The 12,751-nt window shown below is 36.7% G+C and overlaps 1 protein-coding gene across 7 annotated transcripts in view; it reads left to right on the forward strand.

The window, feature by feature from the left end:
• Positions 1-267: 267 nt before the first annotated feature.
• Positions 268-12,751, forward strand: part of lrch1 (leucine-rich repeats and calponin homology (CH) domain containing 1) — a 58,972-nt gene continuing 46,488 nt past the window's right edge. For 5 of the 7 annotated variants that reach the window (XM_051118400.1, XM_051118402.1, XM_051118399.1 and 2 more), the window contains exon 1: positions 269-632. In XM_051118400.1, the coding sequence (XP_050974357.1) occupies positions 404-632 (229 nt within the window). In that variant the 5' untranslated portion in view covers positions 269-403. Of the gene's footprint in view, positions 633-12,751 lie in introns of all 7 variants that reach the window. The other 2 variants (XM_051118396.1, XM_051118397.1) reach the window with 1 other exon arrangement.

Below are 12,751 nucleotides of genomic sequence, written 5' to 3' on the forward strand. Positions count from 1 at the left end.
AGTTGTAATTAAAAAAAATAATAATTACGAGAATAAATATAGAGAATGCATTTATTGTGTGCTTATTACTGTTTGGTACAAAAACCATGAATTCCTGAAAGGCTACTACTTTAATATTTTATAAGCATATCTATTCAGTAAACTTTTGCAACAGCGTTCTGTTTAATATCACCATCAATTTGCTATTGATGTGATCGTACAGCAGATGGCGCTATAGTGAAGGCCAGGAAACCGTTATTGGCAGCAGCTCAGTTCCATAAACAAACTGCGCAGACGCGTTATGGACAGTCAGATAGCGCACTAGGAGGAAATTCACCCACTGCTGTTGAGACCAGCACATTTTCTTTGGGATATACCGATCGTAGAGCCTTTCGGCGAGCTTTTTTTTCCCGACGGGGCGAACATGGCGACGCTGGGACCGGAGCCCCGTCCTCATTCCCAGCTGCCTTCTGCCGCATTACAGACGAACCTGAGCGGACTGGGCTCCAACACGAACCTGCCTCTCAACCGGGGTTTGGAGAGAGCTCTGGAGGATGCGGCGAACTCCGGATTTCTGAACCTCAGCACAAGAAAACTGAAAGAATTCCCTCGGACAGCATCTAATTACGACCTAACGGATACGGTTGAAGCAGGTAGAGTGAAGTGATGCTGTATTTATGTTTAGCGTGCTGTGCGCACACACGCACACGCGCGCCCGCTCGGTCAGATGCGCTTAGAATAGTTTCAAACGGGAATGTTGCCCAAAATGACTTTTGTCGCATATTAACCACTTAAAGGTGTTTTGGCTTTTTAAAACTTTAACGGTAGACCTCTAACTCAACGGAAAGCAGATGAAACGTCTGCGTCAGCATAGGCTACGTAAATGTTACAGAACATATTGCAGGCAGGACAGTGTCCTGGCCCGGGATAAAGAGAAGTGGGCTACTTCAGTTGTCTCCAGAAGCAATACAAACGGATGTGTGGGACGAAAATAGTGGATATTATTATTTTTACGCAGGACTGTGCATATAAGACTTCCTATGTGACCAGCTTGTCCACACACAGTACCGAGTGCTATGGAAATCCCCTTACACTTTTGACAGGAGATTTCATTTCCATCTTTGGAGATCAAAACGAAAATGAATGCATTTGTGGGGTTTTTTAATACAGAACTCTGAAAGCTGATGATCATGGGATCTGCGGGGATTAGTTCTTTTGTTTGCTCTTTATTGCAAGGCGTGAATAATTAACTTGCAACCTATACTGAGGTTGTCATAAGGGCACTCGCGTGAGGAAACATTTAAGCTTTCTATTAAAATGTCCCGAAATGAAAAAAAAAGATTTGCTGCTTTTATGTGTAGTGCTTGTTATGGTAATGACAACTTACTTGAGGAGACATGCCTCTCCGCGAGGTATGTGACGTCAGTAGTTGTAGGGATCTCAGTGAGCCGAATCTTTTGAATCTCTTAAGAAAGAGGGTTCATTGAGTAGACCTTTCTGGACATACACCAGTGAGTGTACATCAGTGTGTGGTGGTGAATGAGTCACTGAATCATTTGCTTAACTAATTCAATCAAAACACTGTATCCTTTACAGTGGACTTGTTTAAAGCCTGCGTTAGGAGGCCTTGCATCGTCCCGCTCAAGTTAAAATGAGGTATTTTTTTAATGGTGAGTTTTCCCCCATTCCCCCATTCTGCTACCTGCCTTTTTGAACTTCAAAATGCATTTTATGTGAACTGACCCTTAGCGCGACGACCATATAGAAAGTTTACACTTACCCGGATGTGCGGCCATACTGGAGATACTCGGATGTAAACAACAGCATGAATTGCATGGTTAAGGTACTAATGAATACATTTTATGCTAATTTATGCTGTCTAAACCATGGAAAAAAATGTGTGGAAGCTGGTAAATAGTATAGAGAAAGACTTAATAAGCATTAAAGCGTGCAATATTTTGACAAACTGAAGTTAATAGGTGGTAAAGATACATGCAAGCAGTGTTAATTAAGATATTAGCCTAATATTTCACCTACCTGACTGGAAATGATAAGAACATACATGAATGGTATCAAGATTCTTGCCCTGGAAATCCTGGTTCAATTTAGTCAACCACAAACACCTTTTGTTCCTCACTTGACTTTTGGCAGACTATAGTAGTCCAAATGTTTTTCCCAGTCTGACCGATTAGTACAGCCCACAACATGACAATTATTGATCATTTTCAGCAGCAATTAGCAGCAAAATACACAAGTTTCATTTGGTTCGGTGGCATTGTTTACGTATGTGCCGCCAATATGGCCGATTGATGACGCGTCATGAAAACAAGTCTATTTCAGAACGTTGACTTGAAATAAACCCACACATATCATAAATCTTAGATTGTAATCCTTAAATATGTTTAATTTTTTTCACATTTTTAATCAGTAGGTCATAACTGGACCTTCCTGTGAAAATTACAGACTTTTCTTTGGTAAAGTTATGCAGGACTTCTGTACTTTAGTTCACGTGTTTCCAAAAAACTGTTAAGGAATCAGTGGATGGTAATGAACAAGAATGATTCAATCACTGAAAAGATTCGGTCCCAATAGTCGTCATAACGAACTGCTGCGGGAAAAGCCAAGATGACAGTTAGGAATGTTCAGTGAGCGGGAGTTCTGCTTCCGTTCCCCGTGAATTCCTCCGCACTCCCCTCAGTTTGGAGGCAGGAGAGCAGCTAAAATAGGAAACAGGAAAGGGCAGACCGTGGAAATGGCAAATTCCTAGCATTCTTAAATGGTCTTCTGAAGTACTTTAATGCAGAACATTATACATCCAGTCCATTGTAATATTTGGGATGTAAGAAGTGTTATTAAGTGACTGAACAGTCATCATTTTAGCAGCTCATAGTGTTACAGTTCAAACAGATGAAGTCATCGTTACCATAAATAAAGGTAAATTTACCACAAGATATATTTACTCAACTCTGCATTGTCAACCATATGGTTATTTTAGATAGTGGTATTTCAAAAGGCCCTAAGAAGACTTTAGTAGGACTGTTGGTTGAGACTTGTTCAGGTGTTCTGTGCTTGTTCCACAGCTTATTTCAGCTCATATTTCTCCTCGCAGTAGCTCTGGATTCCTTAGTTGTTGTCAGTGTTTTTTTCTTTTTAACCGACTCAAGATATTTCAAGCTGGGACATGTTGTCCTCACAAACACACTATATCTTTGTTGTGCTCTCTATCATTTCACAGGCGCTTCACAGGAGGTGTTGGGTATTTTCCACTGCTTATAAACCCAGTGTGTAGTTTTTATGTATTCATGGCCTTCAGCTCTCTGTCCTTTGGGTAAAGGATGCTTTGTTTATGTTGCTTCAGGTTGTGCTAGAATTCACCATATACATCAACACTATATTTAATAAATGAGTAAAAAAAATAGCAGAAAATAGCTTGACATGTAGTGAAACTGTTTTGGAGCTAGGGTGTTTTTGATTAGTCATTATTTTAGGAGGAAAAAATTCCAACACAACTGAAAGTGAAAACACAAAGTTTTATAGCTGTTGTAAATACACAGTAGTATGTAGTAGTATGTTTAATTGCGCTTGCTCATTTTCCCTATTTTTAGTTCATATTTAAAACACTAATAATTTCATAACTCTGTTAAATGTAATAGCAAATTGTAAAATGAATATCTATTGTTTACTTACATTATAATGTTGTGATACCTAAATTAGCTGTAGCTAAATGGCTGATTTTTGTGTTATTAATTTATTTGGACAAACTGGGATAAATATACACTAAAATTTGGGATCTTTAAGATTTTTTATTAAGCAAGGGTGCCTTAAATTGATCAAAAATTACAGTAAAGACATATATAATATTACAAAAGATCTCTATTTCATATAAATGCTGTTTTTTTGAATTTTTCATTGATCAAATAATTCTGAAATAATGTTTTACTGTTTCCTTTAAAAGTCAAAAAGAAATTATTCTTAAGCATCAAATCACGTGTTAGAATCATTTCTGAAGAGTCATGTGAGACTGAAGGCTGGAGTAATGGCTGCTGAAAATGTAGCTTTCCCATCACAGAAATAAATTATATTTTAAAACATTTTTTCAATAGAAAATTGTTATTTTAGACTGTAATACTATTTTGCAATGTTGCTGTTTTTACTGTATTTATTAAAAAAATTAAAATCAATCATTGGCCCATTGATAGCCTGAAAATAGTTATCAGCTTATCATTATTGACAAAGTTTAATTATTGTTGCATCCCTAGTTAAAAAAAAATACCCTAAAATGAGTGAGCTAACCAGCTAAATTACGCAGTGATCTCTATTGTACTGCAGTACAAAACAGTTTAAACCACGTGCATCACTTTGAACATATATGCAGTCTGCAGTGCACCATCAGTGTAGGTCACAGAAGTAAACAGGTACATTCTGTGTTGTCAGTTTGGTCTGTTTTTTTTTCGTTTTTGCTCCTAGAGCCATGCAGCATGTCAGATGGCGTGTGATCCACACACACCTCTTCACACACATACACCCACACGCATTACCTGTGACCTGTGGTCAGCTCTTCCAAAGATGTGAGATGATAATGTTATGATAAAGCCGTCCTCTCTTTCTCACCTCCTACTTCTATCTGCTGTCAACCCACACAAGTACGTTGCACATGAGCTCACACGTATGCACACTTGTTACACAATGTACACATTTAGGCTTCCAGTCTTTGAATTAGGACACGTTGTACTACACACTCTGCTCACAACACAAACCCCCTTCCACATGATAGCATTTTCATAAATATGGGCATGCAAGCACAAATCCTCTCTATGACAAGCTCTCTGAGCCAGGTTTTGTTTTTGTGGACGGTCAGGGTTTAATTTAAGTGCGACAACTGCTAATAGGATTGTAGTATAGAGTGCTGAGAATTCTGGCAAATAATCTGACGTTCAACTTTCTTTCTCTGTGGTACTTGCAGTGCTTGGGTGGGTGGATGCAGAGGTGTTTAATGCGTAGTTAAAAGAATTATGGGATAACACCCACACATGTGCACACAAATACCCCAACCTCCAAATATTGGGTGTGTGTAGGAGTGCGTCTTATCTCTGGACAACACCACTTTGGATAAACATTATGCATTAAAGATGCATTACATCAACACCTTTCAGAGTGTTTGCTAACGCACCATGGCAACAACCCGCCACTATTACAAAGCCAAGGCATGCACTGATAGAACCTGAAAACAAGGCAAGAAATAAATGAGAAGTGCATTTGCCAGAAAGGGTCTTTTGCTTTGTTATTCTGTAAGGGTTTCTTTAAAAACTTAAATCATCTTTCCTTTTTCCCCCCACTATAACTGTTATTTTTATTGAAAATCATACAGAATGAGAATTAGTTAACACAATTTATAAATAAATTTATAGCACTCTTATAGTTTTTCAGAATAGGGTGGTGCTTTTACAGCTTGTACCTCATGTCTGTGCAGCCAACGACCGAACAGTTAGCATGCTTTGCTCGAAGTTTTGCCATGGCGTTAGAACTGGTACACCATTGTCGCTTGCGAAAACAGAATGGCGATGCCATGGATGGAAATGTGCAGATTAAAGGGATTGAATATTATAATAAGATCCCCTTTCTACGTCACAAGAGGAGCGAAATCTGAACGGCTAGTTTTTTCACATGCTTGCAGAAAAAGGCTCACCAAAACAAAGTTCCTGGGTTGTCCTTTTTCATGTTTTCTGGGTTGGTAGATACACTGGGGACCCGATCATAGCAATTAAACATGGAAAAAGTCAGATTATCATGATATGTCCCCTTTAAAATAAATACCAGTTAAATTTAGTTTAAAAGTTTTAATATCAGAGCAAAAAGTACTAGCCTAACAAATATTAAGTTCAAACATTATTAAAGATGAGCGAACCATCGGTAAATAAAAACAAGTGAGCAAATTACAAGCAATAGCACAAGTAAATAAACACATCAGCAGTTGGTAAATTAGGTGTAGTCACTTTAAGAGGCAATGCATGGATCAGTGATACACATGAGATTTCTTCCTCACTTAAGACATAAGCAACCCTTTGAGGATACTCGGCAAGATGAGTATTTTGACATACTTTTCTATCTATTTGTCCATTCAAGCGCAAGAAGATGTGAAAAGAAATGCAATATGGCTTGTGCACTGCCTGAGATTCAGCTCTGTGCTTGCTTGCTATGCTCTTAGAACACACTGATAGAGTTGTTATTCACATCTTCTTGTGCTTGAATGTTTTAAAATCTCTTGAAATCTTGACAAGAATATCTCGGATTGAGCTACTGAGGTGTTGTTTTGCTGGATGTAATAATGAACATTGTGGTCGTAATTTACTCCGACATCTGAGCCTCTGAAGATGCAGTAGATTACATTTGTTTGTAAAGAGAATGCGCCTCCCGATCTACATATATCCGTCTATGTTCCCGCAAATCATTCATGATCCAGCTTCACTTACAGCAGAAGTGATTATAAGGGTTTTTTATGAATCTTTGCGATCGCCTTTCCTAATATAATGTGCTAGTTAGCAAGTTTAGAGGCTAAACGCGGCTAAAGTAAACAGGCTCGTCACTCCACAGAGAGAAGAGAGGGGCGGGGTGAGCAGAGCTCATTTGCCTTTAAAGCAGCCTCGGCCAGAATGAGATGATTTTTGCAGAGCTGATTTTGGCAAGGTAAAAAGGGTGCTGTTTTACACAACCATTGAGAATTTTTAACCAAAGTATATTATGGACTTTTCATTAAGACCCTGAAGAATCATATCAACTTGTGGAAAATGGGCATCCGATGACCCCTTTAAAGCAAGACGTGAAAGAGAACTCGATTTGGTGTTAGCACATTGTCTAAACACGGCTTTCTATGTGTGCACTGTAATGGAGCTGGCTTTCACATCTTCTTGCACTTGAATGTTTTTAAATCGCTTGAATGTTTTAATTGGCAAGGGTTAAAAACATGTGCAAGTGATAAACTTTAGTGAGGACGCAGAAGTGGCTGTCCTTAACGTCTTTCACACTGGCCCCTGGGTCATCGGGCAGTCCTTATTGTTAAGCCCTGATACATTTTATGATTGATTACACATGAATGATAAGCATTAAACATTAACCTAGAATAAGTAATGCATAATGTATTAACTAATGTCATAAAATGAATCTTATTGTAAAGTATTACAAACAAAATCCTTACTGTTCAGACACTATTGAGGCTTCGTTAGGGTTTAATGAGGATTTCAGTAAAAAGTGCTGGTATGTGTGTGTGTGTGACTTAATGGGGGCATCTGTGTCCTGAAGGGTTTTGGCGCAGGAGCGTTGTAGGGCTTTCCAACCTACGCCTTGTTTCTTGGGGTTTGTAACAGTGTCACAGCATTGCATGATGGTTCTGAATGGATTTGTTAGAAGAACATTTTCTAAAGGAAATACACTTGAGTGGCTTGTTATGACATGCTGGAATGCAGTTAGTGCTTTTGCTCATCTCAGTTTTCTCAGGATCCAACTGTCACTCACTAGCGTCACTAGTCTCAGTGAAAAAAAATCTGTTCATTTTAACTATAAACAGTTTGTCGGATTTGTCAGTTGTGCGTTGCCTTGTAAGGTTGTTTCCTGATATTCTGCTCTGTAGAACTTCTCAGTAATTTCTTAGTATTTTTCAGTTATTCTAAAGATATTCTGTTATTAAATATCTGTTATTTTGTGTGTGTGTGTGCTTGGTGTCTGTGAATACTAAATAACTAATATTTAACTTAATAAATATAAAGTATAACTATAATACTGAATACAAAATATATGCTAAATATAAAATATTAAGCATACTTCTTACTAAATTTTGCTTTCATGATATTGTTTAGAGAAATGTAAAAGACAACATAAGAATTTAGAAAAATAATTCTTAATTCAGAAAATGAAAAATTTACAAAACAAACACAAGCAATTGTCTTTCAAGGAAAAAGAGGGCAAAACAAATACAAAATTCAGAACTTAATGCTTATTTCACAGTTTAACTTTCACTCGTGTTGTTATACTGATAATACAGTTTGTAAGCATTTTCACTGGTGGTTTCAGACTGGACCCCACTGTAGTTCTAAATAAACAGGTCGTTGTACATTGTGTCTGGCAAACTAGGCTGTAGCTCTGTCGGAAGTGACTGAAGGGTAGGTCAAATCATGAAATGCCACTTTGTGTGTATCTTTGTCAACCTGTTTGAGTAATTGTCACAAATGTAACTTAGAGTCTCCTTATCTTCCTTATCATTTTAGAGCAAAGAATATTAGGATCAATTAAATGTCCAAATGAAGTATTATGAGATTTTTAGGCGAACAGGTTTTCATGTGTTTGGGAAGGGGTGTGTAAATGTGTGTGTGTTTCCCATGTTTCTCCAGGAGGAAATGGCCTTTTCTGCACATGTTATCATACAATGAGCCAGGGAGGAGACAACATCCTGCCTCTGTCTTGCAGAACAAACCTGTGTGTTGTGCTGGTATACAGTTAGAAAGATAGACAAATTAAATCAGGGGCATCTGACCAAGGTCAGATAGAAAATCAACACCATCATCAATCAGCCTGGTTCATTATCACACCCTGGTCTTTTGTTTCAAACCAATATTTTAGACGTAACTCCATAAGCTATATCAAAATGTGTAAAACAGTATTTCAGTGTAATACATTGATCTTTGTTGGCCAGTTAACAACTTCCTGCCACCTAGAACTACATATACAACAGTTGAAAAGTTTGCATCAGTATGATTTTAAGGCTGCATTTATTTGATCAAAAATACATTACAAACAGTAATGCTGTGAATTATTACTATAATATAACATAACTTTTCTGTTTTAATTTATGGTGAAATGTATTGTATGTGAAGGCAAAGCTGAATTGACAGCAGCCATTGCTTCAGTCTTCAGTGTCAGAATTTTTTATTATTATTGATTATTAGAAATGTTGTAAACAGCTGTGCTACTTAATATTTTTGTGGAAATGTGATGCATTATAATATTTTCAAGATTTTTTGATGAATAGAAAAATGTTCAAAAGAACAACATTTATTTGAAATAGATTTTTTTGTAACATTATGATTGTCTTCACTTTTAATCAATATATTCTTGATAAAAATTAAGGACCCCTTGTGTCCTTTAAGTCTTAAAAAGTCTTAAATTCAGTTTTATTGAATATAGGGCCATAAAAAGTCTTAAATATCTTAAATTGTATAAGAAAAGTCATAATAATCATTTCAAGGAGACAGAAAAACAGGAACCATGATATGGCGTAATGTGATTAAATATTAAACCTCAAAAGGCGATGATTTAATTGAATTAATGTGAGCGCTGTATGTTTACATGATGCTGCTGTGCGTGCTACAGGCTCATGGTTTCAGAGCAGTTCGCAATTAATGAATGTTATAGAGTTATGCCAAGTGATTGCAGATTGCTAATTATCTACTGTTGATGAATTATGACATTGTTTACCTTACGGTGTTTATTACTTGCAAATCACCTTTCAGATAAATTTGCAGTTCTAATAAGCACAACTTATTATGTTTAGATCATATATGTTATGTCACATTTAATCATATATTTTCAATATGATTATGAATTTTGGCTCATCCCAGTTGATAAAAAAATGGTTTAAAGGCTAAAATATAAGGTTTGTCATTCTATAGTTTTTTTTTTTTTTTTTGTCAAAACCTGTATTTGAACAGTAAAGTTGTTTAAATTCTGGTCTTTACATTCATTTTACTGTTTAGGATGTTACTAGAGATGCACCGATCGATCGGCCAGGGATCGGAATTAGCCGGTTTTCCACATGATCGGCCCAGACCGGTGACCGGCCAGTCAGTCTGGCGATTCTGAGCCGATCCGTTTTTGATGTCACACTTACGGCGACTGATACTGACAGATGACAGATGAAGCTTGCGCAGCTTAAAATGAGTATGTGAAATCAAGAAATCAAAACAAATGAGCACAACAGCACAGAAGGTTGAAGATCCTGCGATAGAAAAAAAATACATTTATAATTTGATTTAGGTACGCAACATTGCATGACCAATATGATTCCCTAAATGTCAACACAACTGCTACGTGACACTGATTTTATACAATAGTAGTTTTTATACAGTAATTTTATACAACAATACAATTAAATTAAGCGACTTGGCAATATTGAATGTTTTTGCTCAACGTCTTTGAGGAAATAGTTCCAATCAAAGCCACAGCAGAACTGCTGCATGTCTCCAATCAACACAGTGGTGTTTCGTTAATGAACCAACGTTTTTGGATGATTCAGAAACCCATTCATAAAGACTAAATGATTCACTCATTAAAACAGTCTTTTGTCGTCACGTACTGGTGGTTTGGTTTCATATTTAAAAGTATCAATGCATTTTCTCACAATATTTTGTATTTGTATGTTTAAAAAATATTTAAAACATGAATTTTATAAAACTATGTATTTGAAATTTTGCAGTGTATGCATTTATAGAGAATATCTGTAATTTAGTCCAGATTGGGGGAATTGTAATGTTTAAGAATTTTTTATTATGTAATTTTTTTGGCATTGGAAAAAAAAGGATATATTTTTGTTTGTATATGCTGTCAGTTATACTTAGAAAGAATCGAAAATCGGAATCGGCAAAAATCTGTATTGGCAGGTCACACTTACAAAAAATCGGAATCGGAAGAAAATTGCAATCGGTGCATCTCTAGATGTTGATGTTTTTTGGTATTAGTTTTATTTGTGCAGGTCTTAGAAAGCCCTAAATTTGATTTTAAAACTCTGCAGATCACCTGTTACAGGTGTTTAAGTAAATCTCTTGTAACATCCACATATTTTCCTGTTAAATGGTGACCTGTTCTGATCAGTGATCCAGTTTAATATAACGTAGTATGTACAGACACCAGCTTTTTGCGTCCTTGAGACTGTGATATTACCCAGATTCATCTGCCCTACATACACTCTGAGACGCTCACTTTATCAGAGCTCCACCCAGACACCAAAAAGAGGGTCAAAGTGTGTGTGTACTGATGAAGGTGATAAGCTTGTAGTATTATATTGTATTAATGGGTAATTCTCTTGATCTTTAAGTTAATCTTTGAATATGTTTATGGCCTTGCCATACATTTGCTCAAATTATTGGCAGACGTTCATAGAAAAAAATAGACGTTTGTGTTTTGGTGTGTGTGTGTGGTCCTGTGAAACCCTACGTTATGGAGACAAATTGTACCCAAAAAGATGGCAATATTTGAAATCCTTGTCATTGTTGGGACATTTTTTGGTCCCCATGAGGAAACAAGCTTATAAATTATACAGAATAATTTTTTTTTGGAAAATCTAAAAATGCAGAAAATTTTCTCTGAGGGGTCGGTTTAGCTGGTTGGTGTAAGGTGATAGAAAATACAGTTTTTACAGTATAAAAACCAATACGCCTATGGAACGTCCCCATAAAACAAGAAAACCCAGTGTGTGTGTGTGGTGGGGACAGATAGACTAAGCTTGCTAATCAGGTCATGTCTTATAGAATAAATCAGACCTCTCATCTCAGGTAGTAAAGTGCATTGAAGCATTGATCTGACACTGAAAATGAAGCTCATCAGTTATGGAATTTAAAAATCAATGACTATAATAATACCCAATTATGCAACTTTGTTCCTGATCCAAACTACAGTTTTCATGTGCACAAATCAGTTGCACTGTAAATGTTCTCACCAGTTACATTTGAGGCTCCATCATTTTTAAATTCTATTAAAATGAGCGATTTGAATCAAACCAAAATGACTCAAACAGAAACATAAATTACTTAAAGGAGTAGTTCAGTTCAAGAACAAAAATGTACAGATAATGTACTCACCCCCTTGTCATCCAAGATGTTCATATCTTTCTTTCTTCAGTCATGAAGAAATTCTGTTCATTAAAATAAAGGAAAACATTTCATTATTTCTCTTCATGTAATGGACTTCTATGGTGCCCCTGAGTTTGAACTTCCAAAATGCAGTTTAAATGCAGCTTTAAAGGGCTCTAAACAATCCCAGTCAAGGAATAAGGGCCTTGTCTAGTGAAACGATTGGTTATTTTCTAAAAAAAAAACAATTTATGTACTTTTTAACCTGAAATGCTCATCTTGTCTAGCTGTGTGTGTATTTTTTCCATTGCTCGCAATGGGAGCATCGCGTTTTTTTTTTAAAACGGCAGGAAAAAAGTTTGAATGAAAGCAGTGGTGTGATTTCGTGTCTGGATTGCCTGCTGGTCTAAAGCTCAAATTTGAGCACTTATTGTTTTGTTTTTTTAAATTTCTTTACATATTCTTATTACATCACTGAAGAGCTGTAAAATGATACAAATGAGATTTGGTAGATACAAACACACGCTCCACTCGTCCACTGTGAATCAGGGTGCTGCTGTCTGTCAGAGAGAAACAGTTTGCTTATTCAACAGAACTCAAAGAGCACACTTTACACACTCTACGTCACTGTGAGTGGGCACACAGAGGAATGCTGAGTGGCAGAAACGCACGAGCACAAATGCGGCACTCTACTTGTACGTGCATTTTACTGTTGTGCACACTTGGTATAAATCTAAGTCAGAACCATCTGTTTGATTATATACTGTAAATATGTGCACACACACACATGCTCAGCTGATTATTCCAGCTGTAAGCCACAGGATGAGGCCACACCCAGAGCAACATAATGACAGACTATGTTTCTATGCCCTTTTCCCACTTCAGAGACACTTTGAGGGGAGGGCAAGAGTGTGTGAGTGAGAGAATAAGCAATTAGA

This window comes from Labeo rohita, chromosome 9, assembly GCF_022985175.1.
Source record: "Labeo rohita strain BAU-BD-2019 chromosome 9, IGBB_LRoh.1.0, whole genome shotgun sequence".
Taxonomy (NCBI): domain Eukaryota; kingdom Metazoa; phylum Chordata; class Actinopteri; order Cypriniformes; family Cyprinidae; genus Labeo; species Labeo rohita.